Source organism: Diadema antillarum, unplaced genomic scaffold (assembly GCF_040938485.1).
Source record: "Diadema antillarum isolate AM-2024a unplaced genomic scaffold, OU_Dant_1.0 seq00000413_RagTag, whole genome shotgun sequence".
Lineage (NCBI taxonomy): Eukaryota > Metazoa > Echinodermata > Echinoidea > Diadematoida > Diadematidae > Diadema > Diadema antillarum.
This window is the reverse complement of record NW_027271399.1, coordinates 521108-546901: the sequence shown is the minus strand read 5'-3', so window position 1 is coordinate 546901 and position 25794 is coordinate 521108. Positions and strand designations below refer to the sequence as shown.

At 39.6% G+C, this 25794-nt stretch overlaps 2 protein-coding genes across 2 annotated transcripts in view; one reads left to right on the top strand and one right to left on the bottom strand.

The window, feature by feature from the left end:
* The window catches only part of LOC139732334 (zinc finger RNA-binding protein-like), a 38757-nt gene extending 26065 nt beyond the window's left edge, over positions 1-12692 (bottom strand). Inside the window, exon 1 of the mRNA XM_071643201.1 lies at positions 12622-12692. Within this exon, the coding sequence (XP_071499302.1) occupies positions 12622-12671 (50 nt within the window). The 5' untranslated portion in view covers positions 12672-12692. The remainder of the gene's footprint in view (positions 1-12621) is intronic.
* Positions 12693-21072: 8380 nt separating this feature from the next.
* Positions 21073-24064, top strand: LOC139732304 (myogenesis-regulating glycosidase-like). The gene is made up of 2 exons (XM_071643174.1): positions 21073-21112; positions 21730-24064. The coding sequence occupies exons 1-2, from the start codon at positions 21073-21075 to the stop codon at positions 23877-23879; spliced, it is 2190 nt and encodes a 729-aa protein (XP_071499275.1). The 3' UTR covers positions 23880-24064.
* Positions 24065-25794: the final 1730 nt, after the last annotated feature.

Here is a 25794-nt window from a genome sequence, read left to right as displayed (position 1 = left end):
TAATGCTCTTATTGACACAATTCATGGTTCAATGATTGCAAAAACAAACAATTAAACAAACAAGCAAACAAACAAGAAATGCTTTGGTGATTTATGGAAACTTCTTTCCTTTCAAATTATATATAATAATGGCCCAATACGGTACACACAGTATGTTGAACTATAGACTCTACACTAAGTGAAACAATTTTTCTTCTCACCATTCATCTCCCAACACAATAAAGCCATTCAAACTAAAAGAAACTTTAAGAAGCTTGAAGTGGAGGCTTCACAGTGGAGGCTCCTTATGAATCTTCCACGAGTCCCTGAATCAGCCACTTACTGAAGTCATAGATTCTTAGTAATAGATTTTTTGGCACTCATGTACGATGTACTTTTGTACCCATGTATGTATGTCTCAAATTCCACAAAACCAAATTGCACCAAAATCACAGGAAACACACAATAGCTTATATCCAATACATATCTGAACCAATTCAGATGTCGGATACATGTACATTGTGGCACTAGTGTACTTTCGCACCTCGTCGTCAATTAATCTCCAAACTTGCACAAACTCACTCTTAATATCCATCAACCACAAATATTTGCATCTGAGTGAGATGCAAGTCCAGTAGAAATGGAATTTTCACCATTTTGACACTCTTACACTTGTTGGAATATATCGACTGCAGTGCGCAGCTACAGCTGTAGTTCGCTCTGCAATTTAACTGCGTTGCACAGGCAAGCAGATGGCACAACAATGAGCGCAGCGATTGGTCTGAATGTAGCAATCTCATAGAAATCAGAGCAAGTTCTGCTATGGTATCTTTAAAAATATGTTATCATTAATGGTAACTTTTTTCCTCGCCTTTCTCTCAGCTTGTAGGCCTACTGAGTCGCGATAGTGACTGATTGAGGTTTGGGATTGTTGTTCGTGTTGTGTGTATGAATGAAAGAAGAAGAAATCTATAAAAAATGAAACAAAAGGTTTACAATATAGAAAGCACAATTAAAATAAAAACAAAAGATAATGGAAGGAAAGAAAGAAAAGAAGTTGTATTATGAAAGAAAGTAAGGGAGAGATGGATATGTTTGAAAAGAAAAGACGAGGACAATGGAGAAATAAAGATTGAAAAAAAAATGCACTAGGTAGAAAAATAGAATGAGAGATGAATCAATACTGGATGAAAGCAAATATGAATAGTAAGGACAGACTGAATTATTAAGGTTAAAAACAAAATGACGAAAATAATACATCAGAACTAAATGCAGGAAAAGATATTGGAGAGTAAAAGAGGAAAGGTAGATGGAGTGAAAGATAACCCATGAAGGAAACAAAGAACAATTACAGCTGTAGGCATAAAGTGAGATTGAATAGGAAATTGAAAGTGTCAAGTTTCAAGTTTATTCATCTTTCTTCCTTCCTTACAATATACAACTCTGTAATATACATTGAATGTGTCAGTTAACAAGAGAATACAAGCATACAAACATAATAGAATACACTGGTTAAAGCAGTTAAGAAAAGAAGAAAGACGAGGAGACCCTATAGAAAAGGAGAGCTTTGTGAAATTAGGGGTCCTCATGATTAAAAAGAGTAATAAACAACTAATTAAATACAAGAGTTTCTAGAAAAAATAAAACTATAACAAGAGGGTATAAGATAAAGAAAAAACTATTTACAAAAGTGACATAACATAAAACAAGGAAAAGTAGAAATTACGCGGTGCGTAATATATGTCCCCGCCGGAAGTAGCATTTAGTAGCAAAATGTACAATATAGGTAAAATATCAAGGTCAAAGGTCAAAGGTCAAAGGTCAAAATTTTGTGTAGAAGTTTTGAAGCCCTCACCTAGTGCCATCACATAAAGCAAACAGAATCGAAATCGGGTTAGAAATGGCGAAGGAGTAGCATTTTGTAGCAAAATGTACAATATAGGTAAAAAAATCAAGGTCAAAGGTCAAAGAAGTCAAAGGTCAAAATTCTGTGTACAAGTTTTGAAGCCCTCACCTAGTGCCATCACATGAAGCAAACGGAAGTGAAATTGGGTTAGAAATGGCGAAGGAGTAGCATTTTGTAGCAAAATGTACAATACAGGTCAAAAATCAAGGTCAAAGGTCAAAGAAGTCAAAGGTCAAAATTCTGTGTAGAAGTTTTGAAGCCCTCACCTAGTGCCATCACATAAAGCAAACAGAATCAAAATCTGGTTAGAAATGGCGAAGGAGCAGCATTTTGTAGCAAAATGTACAATATAGGTCAAAAATCAAGGTCAAAGTTCAAAGAAGTCAAAGGTCAAAATTCTGTGTAAAAGTTTTGAAGCCCTCACCTAGTGCCATCACATAAAGCAAACGGAATCGAAATCGGGTTAGAAATGGCGAAGGAGTAGCATTTTGTAGCCAATGTACAATATAGGTCAAAAATCAAGGTCAAAGGTCAAAGAAGTCAAAGGTCAAAATTCTGTGTAGAAGTTTTGAAGCCCTCACCTAGTGCCATCACACAAAGCAAACGGAATCGAAATCGGGTTAGAAATGGCGAAGGAGTAGCATTTTGAAGCAAAATGTTCAATATAGGTCAAAAGTCAAGGTCAAAGGTCACAACTGAAATTCTGTGTAGAAGTTTCAAAGCTCCCATGTAGTGCTATCATATAAAGCAAACAGAATCAAAATTGGCTCATAAATGACAGAGAAGTAGCAAATTGAACATTTTGATCACACACGGACGCACAGACGGACGGACAGACGGACAGACAGACGGACAGACGGACACATGGACACACACACGTACGGAGCCCGTTTCATATTCCCCTGCTCGAACTTGTTCGGCGGGGACAACAAACACAAAGATAGAGACAAAAGAAAGAAGGAACAAAAGCAAGTAAATGAATTATGTAATTCACAAAACAACAAGGGGGGGGGGGGGAATAGATAGGTTGGCTACAACTGAGAAGACAAAAGAAAGTCTGCAGTTCTCTAAACAAAAGTTACGCAGCAACAAAATAAGGAACTGCTTAGAATACCATAGCTAAAATTAAAAATGGCAACACAGCAATTTAGAGTGTAAGTTTACGAGTCAACCGAGTAATTACTTAATAAGTATAACTTCACTTTAGGCTTAAAGACAGATATACTGACAGCACAGGTAATGCTCAGATCTAAAGAATTCCAGAATCTGGGTCCAGTACAAACTAAAGTTTTGGAAGTAAATGTTGTCCTTGCATGAGGTAAGTGGTATGCAGAAGCCTGTCTTGTGGCATAATTATGAATTTGATTATTTCTCGTAAATAATTTGGCCAAAGCCATAGGCAGAACACAGCTTTGTATCTTTAAAAAAGCTATTCCCGCTACCACAAGTGCATGGCCAAGGAAAAGGGAAAAACACATTTTTCATAGCTTTTCAAAGACACCATAGAAAAAGCCGCTGTGATTGCTACAGTCAGTTCAGATCAAACCATCAACCCTCACTGCATGCACTGAACGTATTCGTACTGTGCCTGCTGTGCACAGAGCAGCATTTCAAGTGATGCAGATTTTCAACTGATTTTCCAGCACTTGTTAAAGTGTTAAAACTTAACTTCTATTCGACTTTGAAGACTCCCATGCAATGCGAAGGCCCTACTAAATTTAACTAGGGTGAAATTGTGCATACAGTACGCGCAATAAGAAACGCCTCCGTCAATTTCGTTTTCCAACGAAAGTTCGTTATCGATCGAGTAGCAACGAAATCTGGACGAAATTTGGACGAAATTTCGTTATCGATCCAGTAGCAACGATTCTGACGCTTTGTGGACGCATTTCACGCACGACCGCCCGCTCAATTTCGTTCGGCAAATGCGTTGCTCGTTCGGAAAATGCGTGTTCGGAGCTCGGCAGTTTCGTCCAAATTTCGTTAAAAGCGTCCGTGATCCAAGGCGCACATGGAATACAGTACACACGAGTGTGTGTAGTGGCCACATCCACAGCCGCTAGCCGGGAAGAATCACTGCTAGATTAGACTCAACAAGTACTAGAGTAGCACAGCGGTCGGGAATGAGAACAGTAGACAGGCGTGGAATTCACCTGATTCACATAATACTATTAAAAATGGTAACATGTATACATACATCGATGCCGTTTTCATTGAAGCAATTTGTAACAGTTTTAGTTTCCCTTACCCTAGATGTAAGTACGGCACCGTTAGCAGATTATTCACTGCATTTAGTAAGTCACCTGATACATCACATGGTGGTATGCGGGCTGCATGTAACCAGGGAATGTGCACGTGTGGGAAAGGCGAGTGCGCCGTATGTGCGTCGCCATTGCCATGGCATGGCTTTGTAGCTCACGCTCGCTCGGCTGAACGAAACAGAGATGTACGATACATGACAAGTAGGCCTACTACTAGTAGTTGTTCACGTGTTGTTGTTTTTTTTTACAAGCAGAAAATAAACAACTGTTGATCATGAAATAGACTAAATTACCAATCAGAGATCATTCGGGTTCATAGTATTTAAGAGAAATCACGCAATTTTGGCGAGGGTGAACCCACAGGAACCCACAGGAACCTTATCGTAGAATGCCGACCAAAAAGAAAATGGTTTCACTAAAATTGCGTGTACGTAAAATCCATTTGAGTATAGAAAGAAAATTAACCCCCAAAAAGAGGAAAAAAGAAATTAGAAGGATTTGTTCGCCGTTATTTGGTCATTAAATATATTTTCTTTCTTCAGCAATTGCGCGTTACACTGCCCGTTTTTTATTGAATCAGGGCCCTGTTGCATAAAACCCTTACCGCTGGACTTACCGCTCCTTTCTATGCGGTAAGTCTTCAAATCAGCGGTAAATTTTATAATCCTTGATGCTGACGGTAGTTACTATTGAAATTCAATGGTAAGTTTTATGCAACGGGCCCCAGAAAAGCAAAAAAAAAAAATATTCAAAACAAGACAATAAGTTTAATTCTTAGTTTGATATCGTTTATTTCTTTATTGGACAGAGAGATAATTCAGACGGTACGTGGAATTTTCAAAGCGACTAATTCAGACTGATTCTTAGTTTGACTTGGCTCTTTCTTTCTTTCTTTCTTTCTTTCTTTCTTTCTTTCTTTCTTTTTTTTTTGGGGGGGGGGGTTGAGGTTCATGTTCGTTGTACCCATGCACCCATAAGGTTCGTTAGGACGAAAATGAAACATTCAGATACACGCGACTTCCCTACACGAAAAATAGATGTTCGTAAATGTGATAGTCAAATTATGATTCATAATCCGAAAATGCACGAATGTTTGTGATTGGATAGGTGCGTTATTGTCGGATTAGCAAACCTTCGGAGTACTGTAGTATCGAGCCTGTTGTATTCAAGGATAAACGAACTTTTGAAATAATGAATTTTATATTCAGAGTAAGACAATAAGTTTAATTCTTATATACTTGTAGTTTGACATCGTTTATTTCCTAGTTGTGAAGCGGGAAGCGAGAGATAATTCTGAAAAGAAGTATACATGCAGACGGAACGTGAAATATTCAAAGCAGCTATGAGATTAAATCTTAAGTTGTTTATTTGTTTGTTTGATTGCTTGTTTGTTGTTATGCTCAAGCGTTGGTGTAATTATATATACATTTTTTTTAGGGGGGGGGGGAGGCATTTTTGTAGTACCCAATGCACGTAAAGTTCGCTGATGCGAAAGTGATAAAATGTTCCGTAACACGCAAATTCTCTACACCTTGTAGATGTTCGTATAGTGTGAAAATAAAATGTATTACTATTATTTTTTCCCCCATTGCTCGATTAGCAAACCTTCGGAGTGTCAATCCTTTCGTTTTCGGATAAACGAACTTCCTTAACTCACAACACCATGTTTCAGAGTAACAAACTAGTCATTATTTTATTCGGGCATTGGGAATAGTTCAGGAATAAAATATAGAAGGGAGGAAAGTCTTTAAGGCAAGAATTACGATGGATTCTTAGTTTGAAATCATTTATTCATTTCCGTGGTGTTCATTATTCCGAAAAAGAAAACGGGTGCGCTATTCCGATGGTTACGGCGTTATTTCGAATCCGAAACACGCATATTCCTTGTGCCTATCCATGTTTGTTGATTCGAAAATGTAATTATGCTGCGGGTAATTGCTATAGGGGGCCATATATTGTTTTAATTCTGTCTATTGTTATATTATTATTATTATCATTATTATTATTATTATTATTATTATTATTATCATTATTTTTGTTATTATCATTATCGTCTTTAACATTATTAACCAATGTTTTGATTAACGAGCATTTTGTGGGCTGTTTTTTTTTTTGTTTTGTTTTTTTTTGGGGGGGGGGCATTGCCCGATTAGCAAACCTTCGGAGTGTCAATCCTTTTGTTTTCGGATGAACGAACTTCCTTACCTCAGAAGAAGAAATCAGTGTAACAAACTAGTCATTACATGTATTTTATTCGGGCATTGGGAATAGTTCTGGAAAGAAATATAGAAGGGATCGAGGAATCCGAAACACGCATATTCCGTGTGCTTATACGTCATGTTTATTGATACGCTGCGGCTAAGGGCCTATTGGAGGTCGTTATACCTCTCGTTTGGTGTACGATTTCTTTCGTTTCATATCACTTTATTTGTTCCTTTCATATTCTGAAATATTTAAAGGTAATCTTTCAATTGCCTCGCACTGTGTACATGCATTTTCGTAACGGCGATTTCGCGCTTTGCTGCAGTATTTCGAAGGGTGTTTGATGCCAGCCGCTTCGGTGTGCTCTGTGGTAATGTTTATGTGGTTGTCAGGGAGGTTGTTGATACTTTGTCTGTTGACATTTATTTTCGTACAGGCATGGGCGGATCCAGGAATTCTGTACAGGAGGGGGGAGGGGCGCAACTAATATTTCTTGGTGCCACTTCCGGGTTTCACTTCTATTTTTTTTCCACGATAAATAAAGGGGGCGTGCGCCTCATGCGCCCCCTCTGGATCTGCCACTGCTACGTGTTTATCTCGAGTGATGGTGATCGTGTTTCTAAATGTTCATAAAAAAAGGACAAAATTATCCGAGTGATGCCTGATGATAGTGCAGGTGATGATAATCAACGATGCTGATGTCACAAAAGACGGCTTGCTGTGGATGCTGAGCGTACGTGCCCTTCGTTTATTTAAATAAGTTTTCCCTCTTAAGTTTTTACTCTTCTTTCCCCTCCCAAGAATGATAAAAAAAGAAAATACCTACACCTCACAACAAAAGGAACCACGTGTGAACAACCATCGTTAAGTTCAATCGAAATGTTCATTATTAGCAAAGAATAAGGGGAAAACACGAGTGACGGAAAATGATAGAAGCGACGAGATTGTCTTCTTGTGTATAATGCGGTCTCTTGGGATTGGAAAAACCCCACCCTCTCCCTTTGTGGAAATTTCCACAAAACCAGGTGCGTGCCAGACCCCAGGTGCCAGACGAAAGAATGCGCGCATTGGTGTAGTATATCGATCGAAGAACTCGCGGGTGAGTTGAGTTAAAGGAATCATTGCAAAGATGTTCTGATGTTCTGGTTCCCGAACTGTAAAAAGGAATTGATTAATCACTCAAAAATGCAATCACAGATTTATATGAAAAGTCTCATATGCCTAGACAAATTCACTGAGATGTCCTATGTGATGCAGCCACCACCCGATTAAACGGCAAAATCATGACAATAAAATTTCACGCTCATCAAAACTGCCTATTACTTTTCATATGAATTTTGGTTATCAACACTCGTTCGTGGATTTGTTTGTTTGCATGTTTTGTGTGTATTATTCCTCGATCCTGAAAGACGTAATAATTATTCGCATCGAACGTAAACTGTTTACCGTAACTAAGCCTATGGCGCATTCGATCCATTCAACTTGCAGTAACCTTTAAGGCAGTAAGTAGCACATGGTGCATTCTTTTCAACCACGTGTTTCGCATATCGGCACATCCAAACACATTAGCGATCGTCGTTATGGCAAACTTTCCGATTACAGTCAGGGGAGAAGAAATCGTAATACTGTACATGTACTTACGAAAGTGATTATGCTTAAGATCAAATAAAATGAAGAAGTTTGAAAACAACTTGGCAACACTCAATCAAGTTTTGCATTCTCTCACACAAAAGCTCTCTTGAGAAAATGAAAGCATTCCCTCTCCCCTGCTAGATACTAGTAATGGAAGTTTTCATTACTAGCCCAGCAAGTTTTGGGAGTGTACATGAATGTTTTTAAGATAGAGTCAAAAGGGACCTAAGTTTTCGATCATAGCAGAATCTTCGTCAGAAGCAAAATGGCAAATAGGCAGAAAAAGCAACCACACACATGTAAAGCGACTTCACACAACAAGAACAGTCAGGAACAGGCAAGGGACAAGGAACAAAGAAAACAAAAGGAGAGGGTAGGATGTCATGGGCAAGGAGCCCAACAGGTAAAGGGAGGGGGATTAGAGCAGGAGGATGGGCAGACAAAAGGCAGGGGAAGGTTATTAATGGTCGTGAGGGCCAGGGGGCAACCATTGAAGGAAAAGGATGAATATGGAGGCAACATCAAACAAGGTAAGGAACAACAGAGAGACAAAGAAAGGTAAAGAGTGAAATAGCAACAGCAAAGGGGGGGGGGGGTGAGCAAACAGCAAGCCCTAGAAAGGATCTGTACAAGTACCAAGAGGAGGCAACAAAATGAAAGTTAGAGTCAATCAACAAATGCAATTAACCATATCAAAGTATGGTAATATTGATACAGCAATAATGATGATATTGACAAAACAAATTAGAATAATAATCATTAAAGCACATAAAAAAAGGGGGACACAAAGTCCATGGGAGAGAAAATGTATACTTGCAAAGCAAGTATCAATAGGCAAATTAAATACGTTTCAAAGAGCTGGTTCATATGAAATCACCTTTGATTTATGATTTTACAAACAAGAATTTTCATCGCTTACCTATTTCTTTTATTACTTTAGTAATGTCATGATATTTCATGATGGTATGTGTTCTGTCTTTACATGGCAAAATAGGGTTGTTTTTTTTTCCATCCAGGGTCAAAAGAAGAAAGTGATAGAAAGATAACTGAAATGATAGAATGGAACACCTACTCAGCAGGCTCTTGATATAACACAAAAGCAATTCATCAGAAATGCAGTTCTAAATAATTTATCAGTGGAAAAATGAGCAAAGAAAATGGGATTTCGAGTTTGATAGGAGTAGGAACATCGCAATTTACAGACTTGGACCTGATGCAAACATATTGTCTAGCTTCTGGTTGAGTTTTTTCAAAGACATAAATTTTGGTAGCAGTAAACCAGAGTGAACAAGCAAAAGGATACAATTAAATGAAAAAATAAAATGCAGGGCCCCGTCTTATAAAGCCTTCAAATCAATCACAAGTCCCCAAATCAACTTGCATTGAAGCGCACATGAAACTTGTGATTGATTTCTATCACAAGTCTTTATAAGACAGGCCCCGGGTCTCTAGACCACTCCAGTGCACGATCGAGCGAGCAACACTAAAACAGCCCCCAGGGCCAGGCCATGTCGTCAGTGTCACTCTCGTCTTATAACTAAGATCATTACAGGCCTACATTGTACATGTATAGGCTACTCGTTTCGTACTCGTCATCGCCAACGTCATGATGGTCGGTCACACGAAATAAATTGCATCATCATAAGAGCTCTTATATCAACACCACTAGATAGTGTAGATTCATTATCATTATCACTATCATTCCAGTCGATCTCATCCACCGCGAAACCCTCAAAATCCTCAAAATCATCGTGGTTAATACTCTCACAAAACACATCTGTAAACGATTCAGACATCGCAGACCTAGCTACACATCTTGCACACAAAAATGAAATGGAGGTGGAAAACTACGATGAATACACAAAAACTATCGACGATGGCATTTTACCGTAGCAGAAAATACACAGAGTATCTTGCACCGGAAAAAAAATGGATGTGGAAAACTACGATGAGGAAAACTAGGGTGAAAACCCGATGCGTGATGACGAACGATGAAGACACTTTACGGTAAAAATACTTACACGGAAACAAACGAGTGGGTACGATATTCTCGCACACACGAAGATAATCGACACATCGTTCAATCGAAAAACTCAACAAACACTCGAACAAAAACTCACCCCAAATTGTGGCAAACACGGTAATCACTTAATAAAAATGAGAAAAAAATACTCTCTAAAGTATGATTGTACTCTGAAAAGAAAGGGATACAAAGATACGAAAGCAAAAGAGAGAAAATGAGAGAAATGGACGGGAAACCTAGAGAACTTCGACGAAAGAAGAGCTAGCAATTCGCGATTAGAGCTAACTTTGTATACACTGTAGCTGTGTGTGTGATCGCGTGTACAAAGGGTTGAAAGCGTTGAAAGCGTTGAAAGCGCTGAAAGCGTTGAATGCGTCCACAGCTTCGGAAAAGCGTTCGGGGATTTCGTTGAATTCGTTGAATTCGTCCAAAATCCGTCCATGAAGTCTGGACGCAAAAAGCGTTGAAAACGTCCCCGGCGAAATCAACAACGAAAAAAGCGTTGGGACGAAATTTGGACGCACTTTCGTCGGGCGTTTTCTATTGCGCGTACTGTATGTGCAGATCATTTGACGAGGAGATGCGAAAGTACACTAGACTCCTTCTATCACTAGCGCCGCACATGTACATTGTGAATCAGTATCGGCAAACGAGTTTCATGTCATCGTTCATAACAACTTGCTCTTCATGGACGACCGAAGCGCATGCAACCTGCAAAACCTGAAACCAGGAAACTCCAGTTAGCCAGCTAATGCCACAAATCTTTAAGGCAACATTACGAATTATTACGACCAGGAGCTAAAAATCAATGTGCAATAATATGGCAAGCTGACAGGAATCAATTGAGAAATGCATGTCAGTTCGGGCAACCTCAGAATTCGGAAGTTTTCAGAATTCGGAAGTTTTCGTAGCTTTTCGGCTTTCGGCACGCATTAGCTAACAACGGCACGCATTAGCTAACAACGGCAAGCTTCTTCTTACCTAACTAACCACTCTCACCCATAATCACAATTCTAAACTGCTTTCAAAGGAACTCGCCCTACAAGTTTGACAGATATTCCACAATCCACACATCAAGGCGTGTAAAATTTGAAAAAAAAAATGTTGATTTTGATAAGAATTTCCGAGATTTTTCCTTGCTTTGCGCCGTCAGTCTCCCTGCCTCGCACGAGTGCTGTGTAGCAATATGAAAGTGTGCCTTGCCGACAGCCGCTACTGCATCGGACACTTGCTCTTCCGAATTCGGAAGTATTGAGCGCGCTCTACGGCAGGCTTTGGTCAGGACTGCCGATATCGGAAAACTTCCGAATTCTGAGGTTGCCCGAACTGATGTGTGTGTGTCTACCTCAGAGCGAAGACAGCTGAAAAATGCTTCCCCAGAGACAAGTGTTCTGCCGAGATCTAACGTTAGACTACAGAGACAGCACGAATCCAGCCAGGATCGGATGCTCTAGGCTATTAGTAGCTAGCGTCATTGAGCACTAGATGGCGCTCTCGCGCAAATACATCGTTTTCTACACACGCAGTGCTCAACTCTTCGCGATGATTGCTAGCTGTAGCAGTTATGACAGGGTGCATTGATATCATTCTTTTCAAAAGTAATACGGCCCTATGTCAAACGACATGTTCGAATCACAAACCTGAACTACTTTTGCCTTCCTTGTACGTTGGTTTGAGTCTGCTACGAACCGCTAAGGTAGCCCGAGGAGGACGATCTGGTAGCACGCTAAGTCGAAATTTCGCACTTATTTGTCGTGACCTTGGTGTATTTTGTACTTAATCCACATTGCGCAATATATGGCAGTGTCGAAACTTATCTTTTTTCAAAATTGAAGTGTTTTCTGATTTTTTGAAAGGAAGATTTATCGACCCCAAGTAAGCCCATGTGGTAAGAACGGTACACGAAATGGACCTTGCAATGCCTGTTTCAGTGAAATTGGCTGCCCGATCGCGCAGCCCGTGAGAGCTTCGCGGTTGCTCCCACGGGAGTCGCTATAGGTGTTGTGTAATTTACGCCTGCCCGTGGACGCCGCACGGCGGCCGCGCGCTGGCTCGGCGCTAGCGAGCTCTCTACTTATGAATATGATGATGCCATATGGGCGAATCGAAGCCACTGCTACGACAGGCCTACGTGTATGCGAAAAGTTATTAAAATGCGAGATTTTTCCAAGAAAATGAAAAGATGGACTGATTTAAACACTGTTTATGTGTATGTTACATATCAATCTACGGATAATTGAACTCATTTCATGGTTCGGTGAAAATCTAATTTTCTTATGATGAAGGCTACTATATTAGTACTACGGTAGTACTAGCTACTGATCCTAGCGTTTGTTATAGACATTGCACAGCATTTTACGCACACAGGCACAGGAGTGCGTTATCACGTTGCAGCTTTTCTAAAGGGTCTTGTCTACACCACACACAATGTAGACATCTACATTGTGCTCATATAGATAGAAGAACGCGACGCCGGGTACCGGGTGCAGTCGAGTAGACGTTCGAGATGGACAAATTTTGCACTCAAAATGCACTAAGATCAAACGCACAATCACAACTCAAATGCATCTCAGAATACTTACTAATGTTTTCCCATAACCTGTGGCGTCTTTACTGACCTGTATTGCGTGCCCCCGTGGGTAAAACCGAAATAATTGCCAGATGCCATGTTGATCTTCACTAAACACGCCGCAATACGTATTGTGAATTAACGCACGCGTGATCATTAGCTGTATGTACTGTAGCTGTATGCTGTATGCTTGTTGTGTAGCACGCATGGTTCATGTACGCATCTTCGCTGTGTGGTGCGTGGTGGTGCGGCGTGGCATGGCCTCGTGTGTAGCTCGCGCGCTTTGTACAATAGACTTTCCTGCATTGCAGCGAACCCTCGTTGTTGTTAGATTGTCTACGTCTACGTCTGGGAATGGTGGGCGACATGTGGTGTGTGTAGTCACGTGACCGCGTAAAGGTCGCGTCTCTTTAAATAATTATTGTACGCGTGTACTAGTGGGGTGGCTTAGTGACAAATATACTGATAATCGTGACACGCCGGACAAAAGTGTCATTTTTTCCTCAGACATTTGTATATATATGAGGATCAAAATTAGGGGGTGCTCCAAGAAATCCGCTAACAGAAAAAATGAGAAAATGCCCTTAATTTGTACATAACAATAATGTCTGAATTAAAAGACTATACACAGGGCATTCGCCAGGTTTCTGTACAATGCAATGCAATGTACATGGTTGCTAGTCTTAAAATTCAGACCCATAATTCGACATATTATGTGCATGTTACCAATAATACACCATATTTACTGGTGTTCCTATGGTAGCAGGTGGTTAGTCTGTGTTGCAGACCTGAGGGAGGTGTGTTGGAATAGTCCAGTTTTCTTAAGCACCTTTTCATTAAATAATTTGATATAATTTCTGGTAAAGGATTTTTTTTAGTACTGTCTACCTCCTGTAGAGAAATGGCAAAGAGTGACATGTGACTCTGGCTCAGATACTTTAAATCTTGGGCAATGACTTATAGCCAGGTGTAGGACTATGTCACAGCTCATTTTTTCTCCCAGAACTACTAGTTTACCAGTAGAAGAGCTGCATATTCCATTGAGAACTTAAGGTTTTGGGTATTACCCTACATATTTCCTAACAAATTTAACCTGTTTCCTCCAAGATTGTGTGAATTCCATAGGTTTAGCGCAGGGATTACCTGGTTCCCGTAAGCAATTTTTATAGTCCGCACTTCCCCTCTCTATATGTTTCTTATTTCTTATGGGGGTTATTCAAATGTTTAAAAAGGTTAAAAGTTTGTTTTCATAGATGAAGTTGAATTTAGACAATTTGAATATTCTTAAAAATATATTGATATTTGTAATTTCACTCATAAAGACTTAAAGCGGTTTGAATATTTTTGGTCTGATAGCTATGTATAGACATGTTATTAAAAAGTAAAAGCAATGTTTGATTGGTTCACATTATCCAAAGAGGGTGGGATGTAGTTGGCTGGTGAACAAAGTCTATGGGGGAGTTTAAAAAGTTGATAGAAATAAAACAAAATCGGCATAGAGCAAAATCTAAATCACAATACAATATGACAAATTTCCCGACCCCAAAGGCGGTTGATTCTATGATGCTTTATGTCAAAATACATTCCACCCAAAATACATGTGATTGACAGGAGGAAAAAGTATAGTACATTAAAAACAATATAGTTCAACTGACCCCATTAGTCCAGCAGCATAATGAAATGATTGTTAAGTTTTATCGCCTTGTCAATTGAAGATGATGTTACATAATGACAATTATCAAAGTTAGCTAGATCTACTAGTATATCAAGAAACCAAAAAGAAGGGGTGGGGTGGGGAGAGAAGAATGAAGTAAGTTATTAGTATCTGTAGTTTTGGTTTTCAGTACAACTGTATATTCATTTTAATTTCCTTAATTTCCGTTAGGTCATCATGGATTGGAGCATTTGTGTACTAGTAATCTGCCAGGAACAAACACAAGAAAAACTTAAAGGTCCTATATATACACTTTTGGGAGAGTGACTTGAAAAAAATGTTCAGGATATCACATTTTATGCATAATATGTGTAGGTCTGGGGGCATTTCATGAAGCATTTTGTCTGACAAGTTGTCGGACAAATTTGCTCTCTGCCAATCAGATGCAAGGATTTCTGTAGTTTGTAACAGTTTGTCAGAAAAATATTTGACCAAACTGCTTCATGAAATGCCCCCCCCCCCTGTTGTATCACAAGACATCCTACCATATACAGTTTTTGCAATCAAAGCAAACATATAAAGAGATATCAGTATTTTTCTCATTAAAGCATAAATGCGGACGGTTTAGTCTGGAAACATGTTATCATAGAAATATTGTTCACATTTTGTGTTATTGACAATACTTAACATTGATTATACAGATTCATTTTTACAGAGGTTCTTTCTATCCGTAACTCACACTTAAGAATAATTTTCAAGCACTAATTTTGGGGTTTTGCCTTTAATTATCCACAAAAAGGAGGACTCAATGCATAAAAGGTGTATGCTTTATTTTGGGAAAATGTTGAGGAGATCAGGAAAATTATATATATTGATGTAGATTTTGGACCTGAAGGAGCAGGTGAAGCATTTTTAAGAAACAATGCCTTGTGGCATCGTTCTTATCATCAAAAATTGATAATGACAAACTCAAATGAAAATTGGAGGGGGGAAGAAAAGACGAACATATTGACATGAGACAGCTTGGTAAAGATTAAACGCTAAAATAGACAATGCAGCCTCTTTTCTCAGTTCATACTTATCCAGAGTGTGTGCTTTCTTTCCAGTACCGGTATTATTATTTAGATAGGTTAGGGGAATCCCTTTGAATTGTGTGATACATCATTTTAAAGCTTACAGTCTGCTCTTTTGAGGACAAGTCCACCTTCATGCACACATGGATTCAGTGAATACAACAATATTAGTAGGACACATCACAGAAAGCTTGGAAAAATCGTACAATCCGTTCAAAAGTTATGATTTTTAAGGTATCTGCACAGTCGCGGCGGGATGAAAAGACTACCACAGTGCATGATGTCACATGCGCACATTCTAAGGAAAATAAAATGAGAATTTCACAAAACCATACTTTTTGAATAAAGTTCACATAGTTTCTTTGACTTGCTACTGACGTATGTCAAGGGTAATATATTCCCCCTGCCTTCTGAAAGAGAAGTTGAGTATCCTTTTGTAAGCGAAAATAATTTATGTTGAATTGTCTTTATTCATTCTTTATATCATTGTACACATGTGACATTACAAGGTATAGTAGTCTTCTCATCCAGCCTCGACTGCATGAGCAGAAACTTCAAAAATTCATAACTTTAGAACGGATTGTCCAATTTTCCTCAAACTCTCACTGATGTGTTCTACTATTGTTGCTGCATTCACTCAACCCACATGCTATAAAGGTGACAAATCTTTGTCTGGCGACTTTTTTGTTGATCAATTATACCAAGCCTGATGGAAATCTCTTCAAATTCATAAGTTCTGAAGTCTCCTTTAAGTTTAACCAAAATCTATATATGTAGTTGCCATGGCAACATACCACTTAACACTAATGAAAAGTATTTCAAACCTGTATACATCCCGTCGATCAGTTGTACCTATTCAAATGGAATCTCTTCCAAACTGGAAAATAGCCTCCTGTAACTAACTTCAATTAAAAACCCTAGTTTTGGGTTGCCATGGCAACGCACAAATCAACAATTATATTTGACCCCTGGTTTATACTCTTAGTACCTTCTATACAACATTCATATCAAATTTTGTGAAAATTGAATCTTCCTACCTGGAGAAATAAACAAAAACATGATTTTTAGAAAAAGTTCATTGACCTTTGACCTTTGACCTTTGGAAAATTCACTCCAAATTCAATCAAAATATTTTACTTGTTCTCAATATTCTTCCTGCCAAGTTTTATCCAGATTTGATATTCCTGACCTGAGAAATAGCCAAAAAACCTGTTTCACAAATAAAGGTCATTGACCTTTGACCTCTGACCTCCTTCCCAGCATCAATTTTCTTGGAGCACCCTATTTTTTGAGAAGGTACATCATGAAGTACCTTTGGTGAAAAAATCATGCTTTTGTCCGCCGTGTCACGATAATTTCACTAAGCCACCCCACTATACATTGTAATTTGTATGACGATATTACATTGAACTTTAGTTTTGTTGTTTTTCCTCCAATCCAAGAAATACGAAGTTTGGTAGATCACCATAATTCTATACACTCTGATGTGAAATGTAAGAAGACGAAAAAAGTTTTAAGAAAACTTTCAAGCGTATTTTACTTGAAAGGTATTCTGGAAGTAATCACCATTTAGGCCTGTAGCACGATGAGGGTATGTTTGTGAAATGGCATCTTGTGTATGTTTTGTTTGTGTATGCGTGCGTGTGCCGACTTTTTTTCTTTCTTTTTTTGTCAGTTATACATAGTTTACAGAAAGAAGAGACAATACCCTATATTTACTTTCCCGGGGTTAATTTTAAACAAGGCCAATTGCCTTCTCATTAACCCATTCACTTGATAACGTTGGTTGTTTGTTTGCTTGTTTGTTTGTTTATTTTGTCACATTGTCATGTTATACTTGTCATACTATTGTCACATGTTCATGTATGCATGTTTTATTAAGTGAAAATAAATGAAATGAAATGTATCAATGATTGAAACAGTATCTACGATTGAAAGTACGTGGTCGATAACTTTAGTACAACGTGTGTGTCCTAATCTCTAGGTACCCTAGTGCATTGTTTCATGGAGTCCTAGTCCTCATCTGACAGACTTCTCAAGTTTTCTCCCCCAATATCGTCGTGGGAGAGATGATACGATTCCAGCGGACAAAATTGTACATAGCATGATAAACACCTTAGCTTTCTCTAAAGAAAACTGAGTAGGCCTATATACCAGCATGTCGCATACTCATGGTCATCCAATGAAGCTCGTCAGGGCACTTGAATTGCAAGCTAGATATCAAAAGTTTTAATGTTTGTTTGCTTGTTCTCCCGGATTAAAATCTCTGAAGGCTGAAATCTTTGAAGGCTTCCGTGGCGGTAGTACGTCGGGTGCAACACGTGTTCTTTCTAGGGTATGTGTTTGGCCCTGAAAAGGGCCATGCCCAGTCCCGACGTTTCGGCAGGCATGTTCTCGCCGTTCTCAAGGATTGTTTTTCAACAAAAATAAAGTGTTAATGTTTGGCATAGTCTGTCAGAGTTTTTGGTCAAGCTGTTTCCAGTTTAGAAATTAAAAAAAAAAATAGTCTGGATATGTGGCTGCCTCATAACCTCGCACTTGCGAAAATGAAGAGTTTCGGGTCCCGTGTGAATCACAACAACTCCAAATGAAGTTTACTCAGCACAACACGATTGGTAATGATGATGCACCTAGTTGAATTTATTTGCACAGTTGGTCAATGAGATCACCACTGCTTGCACAACTAATATCAATGTGGTATGGACATTATATACTCATATACACATGCGCGTGATCTCATGAATGTGACAGGTCATTATTCATTTGCATGGCTTAACACCCCATCCAGCGACAGGAGCCTCTTTACGGCTTGGCATGTAGGTATTATCCTTCCATGTCAACATGCATCCTTGCATGTTTGCTCTTTTCAAGACATCACCCCTCCCCCCCCCCCCCCCCCCCCACCATACGTCCTTGCTCTTATTTAACTTCCACGTTCAACTATACCACGTCTATATATGACTCAACTTGAACGATATCAGAATTAATCAAAATGCAACTGAATGTTTATCACCAGAAAGACATAACAAGAAACCCGTACTCTATCCACGTTGTACGTATATTCATTGCCTATATGCAAGCAGGGCCTATATACAAAGGACGGATTTGAGCTTTTCACAAAGTTAATGTTGGGGGAGGGGGAGGGGGGGGGGAGAGAAATCGCATGCACGCACGCTTAGCACTTCTCCATCGTTAACTGTCGATCACATTATAATGATGATAGATTGTTTATCATCACCAAATGAAACCAAAGCTGAAAAGGACGACAACCCGAATTCAGTGCAGGGTAACTTTACCCGGCCCGTATTCAACGTAGGCCTCTGATATGAATTCGAGCAAAGTCACAAGAGAGAGAGAGAGAGAGAGAGAGAGAGAGAGGGGGGGAGGGAGAGGGAGTTTAATCAAAATGAGACAAAATAAAAACATGTTTGTTTAAATGGTGTATGTGTAATTCAAAACATTCAAGCTTTTATCCCTATTATAATCTGTCATTATTTGTTTTGGTTGATGACAGGGCGTTAATCCGAAGGTTCACATTCCGAAGGTTCGATAGTCCGAACGTTCGTAATTCCGAAAATGAAATAAGACTCGTTATTCCGAAAATGTAAGAGGTTCGTTAATCCGAAGGTTGGTAGTACACACCTTTTTTCCCCTTTAGTTTCAAACTTTCATTTTCGAACATTCGAACTTTCGGAATATCGAATCTTATTTCATTTCGGATTAACAAACCCTCGAAATGAAGAACTTTATTTCATTTTCGGATTAACGAACCTTCGGAATAACAAACATTATTTCATTTTCGGACTCACGAACCTTCGGAATAATGCCATGTTCTGATCACTGAACCCTATCTATTTTTGGATTAACGAACATCAGGTAGAGGCCTAAATTACGAAATTTGTGGGATTTGAAATAATGAACCTTCGGGATAAAGAAGACCTTACCCCCTCCCCCTCCCCACCCCACCCCCGTCCCGCAGCCCCCACCTTGAAAAAAAAAACCGTTCCGCGCCCCCCTCTTATTATTATTATGGTCATTATTATTGTTATTGTCATCATCATCAATATCATTACTGTTATCGTCAGTTTACTCGACTAACATAGATCTAGTAAGTGTACTATAGGTATTAGAGAATGCTCTAACAGTACTAGAGAATTTAATAAACCAACGCACAGATGCATGAGTTTCACTCAGACCATTTTGGTTTCCACCTGTACATGTTGAGAAATCGTGGATCTGTACAAAATACATAGTTTCTGGTTAAAACTGTCAGCAGAGGTAATCTCCAAAACTCTACTATGCACTTCGGGGCTGCGCCCCTCAGTGAATAGTACTTTTGGAGGCATAGAGTTTATTTCGTTTTCTATTTTGGATCTAAAAATTAAACAAGAGAAGGGGAAATGTGAGGCAAGAAGTCGTGTGGTGGATTGCGGAAGAATCCTACACTGACCGTACAACGAAGCGGCGCATTATGTCAGAATTACTTTGTGATGTCACAATTGTTTTGTTAGAAATTGTTACATTTCACAGAGTGACAATGGAAGAAACAGCGCGAGATGTCAGAATTGCTTTGTGATGTCACAATTGCTTTGTTAGACATATTGTTACATTTCACAGAGTGACAGTGGAAGAAACAGCGCGTTGTAATGTACGTCACAATTGTTTTGTTAGAAATTGTTACATTTGACAGTACGAGCAGAGCACGATGTCAGATTCGCTTTGTGATGTCACAATTGCTTTGTTAGAAATTGATACATTTCACAGAGTGACAGTTAAGAAGCAGCGCGCGATGTCAGAATTGCTTTGTGATGTGCAATTGTTTTGTTAGAAATTGTTACATTATTTTCACAGTGTCAGTAAGAAGCAGCGCGCGATGTCAGAATTGCTTTGTGATGTCACAATTGTTTTATTAGAAATTGTTACATTTCACACAATGCAGCGCGCGATGTCAGATTTGCTTTGTGATGTCACAATTGTTTTGTTAGAAATTGTTACATTTCATACAGCGCGCTATGTCAGAATTACTTTGTGATGTCACAATTTCTTTGTGACATCATTTCACAAGGTTGTTATTGGCCCTACTTCGCAAAATGTCAAAAAAAAAAGACTTGGTGTTATCATTTTGCAAATAGTATGCCATGGAGTGTCAACTGCCAACCAAGCCAATATTCTGATACCTATAATCACGTCAACCAATCACTAAAGGATGCAATTTTTTTAAAAATCTAAAATATATTGGTACTGTCGGCCTAAATACAAATGTTTGGGAGGGAGGATCAGGAAGAGAGTTTCGCTAGAGCTGCGGCGCTTGGCTTTATGAACCATGCATGTAGCTCCTTGCACAGACAGAGGGCGTCATTTGTGGCAGTGCAAAGAACGGTACCGGTGCCAGTACGACCCTCACTTCTCGCACTACTCACTAGCCACTGAATATAACGCCGCTTGTATAGCATCGATCGTGTGACACTGTCCGACACATTTATTTTGTAATGATAATGTACTACACTCCAGTACAGTAACTTGTCTCCCAATTAGGGGAAGGATGACTCTCTCAGCATCAGAGATCAGGGACGCCGTGGTTTGGATAAGGGTTACCTCCTTGTTTGCACCGAGTGTATGTATGCCATTATTCAAAGGGAATCCTGTATTAAATTCGGCTCTATTCTGCGAGACCTAAACTAGGCCATACATTCTAAGCCCAGCTGTTTGTTACTGACGCCGTCCCTACTAAGTACTACTACTAGTACAGTACTACGTCCTACGTCTGAGAAGAATGGATAGATACTCTATAAATTCGAGCGCAGAGACGCGAGGTAAGTAGATCTAACGTTAAGGTTAGAAATACTGACTGACAAACAATATTTAAATCTAACGTACTGTAGAAATGTAGGACAGTCTGTAATTCGTGAAGTGTAAACTCTAGATAGTCTAATCTAAGTAAGTTGAAGTGAATAGTGGGTAGCATTAGACTGTGTACATTTTAGAGCAAGAATCGACACTGTTCTGCAAGCATATGAGAACTGTTTTCTCTGTATCATTGTTTGTGAAAGAAAAAGTTTTGAAAGATTGTCCATTAATTATGTGCAATATCAAAGCTGGAGTAATGAGTATTAGTAATGTGTTTAACGTTAGTGACTACCGGTACCTGTCTGTAAAGACTGTCTGTAAAGACTTGTTTCTCTGTATCCTTTAACGTTAGCTGGCCTTTCTACCTGTCCGTACTTTCCACTGATTAACTATATCTAAATCTTAACATTGAAAATAAGATACATCAACATATGTATTGTAAGCCTCTTGTGGGAACTGAATGTGAGTATGAGGAGACTACATTATAAATAAAGAATGACCTTTGTTTCTAGTAGCATGTTGAAATCTTCCTCCTCATATGGGTTTTTCACCAGACAATTCTTTTTGCTTCCTTTATCAACAGTTGGGTCAACCCGCTTCTTAGTTGAGGAAGTTCCAGAAGGCAGGAATGGTAATGGTCACTCCATGGTCAGACTCGATGACGAAAAGCCACCCATGGATGATGGTATGACTCAGGTAGAATTGAGAAGTCGGACAAACTCAGTCGCAGACCCGTCACAGGTGGACATCAGCCAACCAACCAAGGTTCTGAGAGCACCACGTGAAGTCAAACTCAAATTGATGGTCATCACTCTCTTCCTCCTCATCGTCACTGGCACAACGTGCGTCTTACTGTTCTACTCAGAGCCACCACTGCACTACAAAGTGGGCCGGCTGACGTTCTATGTAGACACCAAGACCATAAGAGTAAGCTTTAGGGGGAGGAACTACACGCACAGTAGGGTTGGGTTGAATCTTCCGGGTGTGACGCCCTCTACCTGTGCCACGACCACTGATCAGAGATTGTGCTTGGAGTGGCGGGAATACGGACAGCTGGAGATCGACTGGCAGGAGAAGGACAATATGGATTGCTATGAGTTTGCCTGGACAGCTATTCACAAGGACGTGACACACAAAGATTGCTTTTCATTTCAAAACTCACACTGGTATGGAGGTGCCATTGTTGCAGACCAGCAGTGGCCCTTGGAGTTAGCCAGAAACTTGTCAGCAGAGCCATTTCTCACTGGGGATCGGGACTCCACATTTGGCCCCATTGCAGAACGCTACTGGTTATCCTCCAATGGACTTGGCGTGCGTGTAAATGATTCATCTTTTCTCTTTGTCAGCGTAGATGCTAACAGTCAAGAACTTTGCTTTGAGGCTGGTCAAACTAGATACTCTTTCCCGAGGAAAACCCAAGATCAAGCGCTGCTCCAGTACTCATTGTGCTTGGCCTCTGATATAAGAGCTGTGCATAGGAATATGAGTGATCTATACATCACAAGAGCTACTGAACCCCCAGATAGTTATTCAGTTTCCAACCCTCGCTGGAACCTTGCCACCCCTGCAGACAAATCCAAGTGGAATGAATCCTTTCTGATAGATGCAGCAGATTCACTTCAAGAACTTGGGTATACAGCAGGGGTGTTAAAGATTCCGACATCCTATTCTGCCTATGAAGGTGACCTCACCTTTGATAGTAGCCGTTTTGGTGACGTTTCTGACTTGATGTCTACTGTGAAGGATCTAGGATTCAAGACTGCCATCCAGGTTACGCCATATTGCAGCACACAGTCAGCAAACTTTATTGAGGGTGAAGAGAAGGGGCACTGGGTGAGGGACCCGAGGAATCTTGTTCCTGGACTCACCAAGTGGGAAAATAATATTGGTGCTATATTGGACATGTCCAGCAACCTTGCCGTCCAGTGGTTTAAGTTAAAGCTTCAGTTGATGAAGGACAGTGGGCTGGATGCCTTCACCTTTGACTATGGACAAGCCAGCTATCTTCCCGTGGGCTTCCAAATGAATGAAATCCTGCAGAATCCAGATGAATTCTCCATGAAGTACACGACCCTAGCGAATATGCTGGCCTCTCCATATGTTCGTAGCGCTTATCAGTCCCAAAGTATTCCACTGATGGTCGAAATGATTCCCAAAGAACCCAACTGGGATTATGACAATGGCCTGAAGACCATCATCCCTACAGCTCTTACACTGGGTCTGCAGGGCTATCCTTACTTTATGCCAGATCTCAAAGTCCTTCAGGATGTATGCACCCAGCCTAGAGACTGCCTTCCAGAAAAGGAATTTTTCATGCGATACATAGAATTGTCTGCTTTCTTTCCTGCAATGCAAATCCCCACAATACTATCCGAGTATGACGACGAGACGAAGGCGATTGTGAAAAAGTGGGTCACCTTCCATGAGAACACTGTAGCTCCCAAAGTAACTGAGCTTGTTGCAGACTTTGTACAAAAGGGAGATCCTCTTGTCAGACCCCTTTGGTGGGTGGCACCCATGGATTTCCATGCTCTGATTTCTGACTCGCAGTTCATGCTGGGAGATGACCTCCTCGTGGCACCTGTCCTCGACGAGGGAGACAGGCAGCGTGATGTCTATCTCCCGCAGGGCTCCTGGATAGACACGTCGGATCAGCTTCATGAGGGGAACCAGTGGTTGAAGAATGTCCCAGTGCCGCTGGGTGATGTGGCTTACTTTATGCGATCTGTTTGATGTGTGCTCAGTGCAGTAGCTTCCCAGTCAAGTCACCTTTTTGTTCCTTGGAGACGTCAGTAGCTGGTGAGCTGTCACGAGACATGTGTATACAGTTCACTGTGCCTACAGTAGGTCAACTTTGTGCAGGTTAAGAACTGGCTGAAATGAACATTCCAAAAAGGATAAGGAATTCCCTCTTTACACAGGAGACATGCTGTAGTATTAGAATATGATCAATGGATTTCCCATGCAGTCAATGTAATGTTGTTGTTGGTTTTGTTTGTGTTTTTTTTTTCAGTTTCAGTGAATTCAACTTTTACTTCATTGACTGTATGTATCTCATACCTGGGCAGTGGACAATGCTGAAGGCAGTGATAAGATGGATATCAAATAAAATGTGTCATGCTTTCTCAATGTACTATTAGATCATCATGTTTTAATGAATGTGGACAATATATACCTGGATATGTTTTCAGACGAGGTAGTCTATCACTCATGAACATTGTATACACAGTACATTTTTAGAGCATATTTTATTGAAATGTGTATGCTGTTGCAAGGCGGTTGTTCATGCAAAAACACATTATTAAACCAGTATTTCAGTGAAATATCCAGAGTTACTGCCTGAATACTGTGCTGGAAATTTTTTACAAATATCTGGAACAGACAGCATCTTAAGAATGATCATGTATGTATGACTGCATATTCTGACATTCCGTTATTTATACTCGTGAATTACAAAGCAAAAGAGTAACTATCCCGTCAAAAGGGAAGAAATGCAATTTCTTTGGTCAGTACTAAATGTCTTGTTTTCTATAGCTTTATGATCATCTAAAACTTTTTTGCTTTTGTTACATGCATTCATTGTACATTCTGCCATATGGAGTATGATTGCAGACTTTTCTTTTCCTGTCTTCAGCGATGCTCAGTTTCATAAAGACTCAAGTGGCATGGATGGCTTACAAATGCTTTTGAAATATCTCATTTGAGGCAGCGTTCACACTGGCAAAACTTTGAGAACACTTTATGAAATTTGTTTGTTCATTCATACTGCTTGGCCGCACTTCTCAAAGTTTCAGTTCTCGATATTAAAGTTACAAAAGTTTTTGGTCACTGATGAGCATGTGCAACTATGAAAAAGTTGCACACTGTCTGATGGCTTGGGAGGCACCACAAACAGGGAGTGGACTGGTCACATTGCAAACTGTGCAAAGTTTCAGCTGGATGTGTTCAGACTGCACAAACTTGGGGAAGATTTGCGGGCGTTCTGGAAATTCCCCTATCTTAGTGGAAAGGTTGATGAGAAATTTTCGGTGAGTTAGTAGCATTCAGACTGGCCCAACTTCGAGAACTTCAACTTGGAGGAGTTTTGCCAGCATGACCACAGTTATAGATACTTTGAACATGGCACAGTGTATAAGAAGAACCATTTCCTGTTTTTCTGATGAACTGATGGTTACAGTTGAGTTATGAGCTGTCAGTATACAATGTAAGGAAATATTATGGATCACATTATGTGTATTTGCAGCCAATTGTGTACAAATTATATGAGTACATAATACCATTACTTCTTGGACTAACAATGCAGAGTTTTGCCATTTATATTCACAAGTGTAATTTTTCTTCTCTTTTTTTTTCAGATGTAGACCAGAATATCAGATTTTATAAGAGGCAATATGTTGAAGTTTCTTGAAAAAGACAAACATTTGAAACTACAAAACATTTTATCTTTTGCAGAGTCCTCATGTTGTGCTACTCATACACAGAAACGATTCTATGAATTGAATTGAAATGGAGAACAGGGTTAATAGAATCTGACTAGAGCTCTGTCAAAAGTGGCCTTGCTGCCCATGCATCTGAGTCTACATTCTGTGTTACTTTTATGGATGAAAACTTATCAGCAGTTTGGAATAGTTGTGCTGTGTCTATTTTC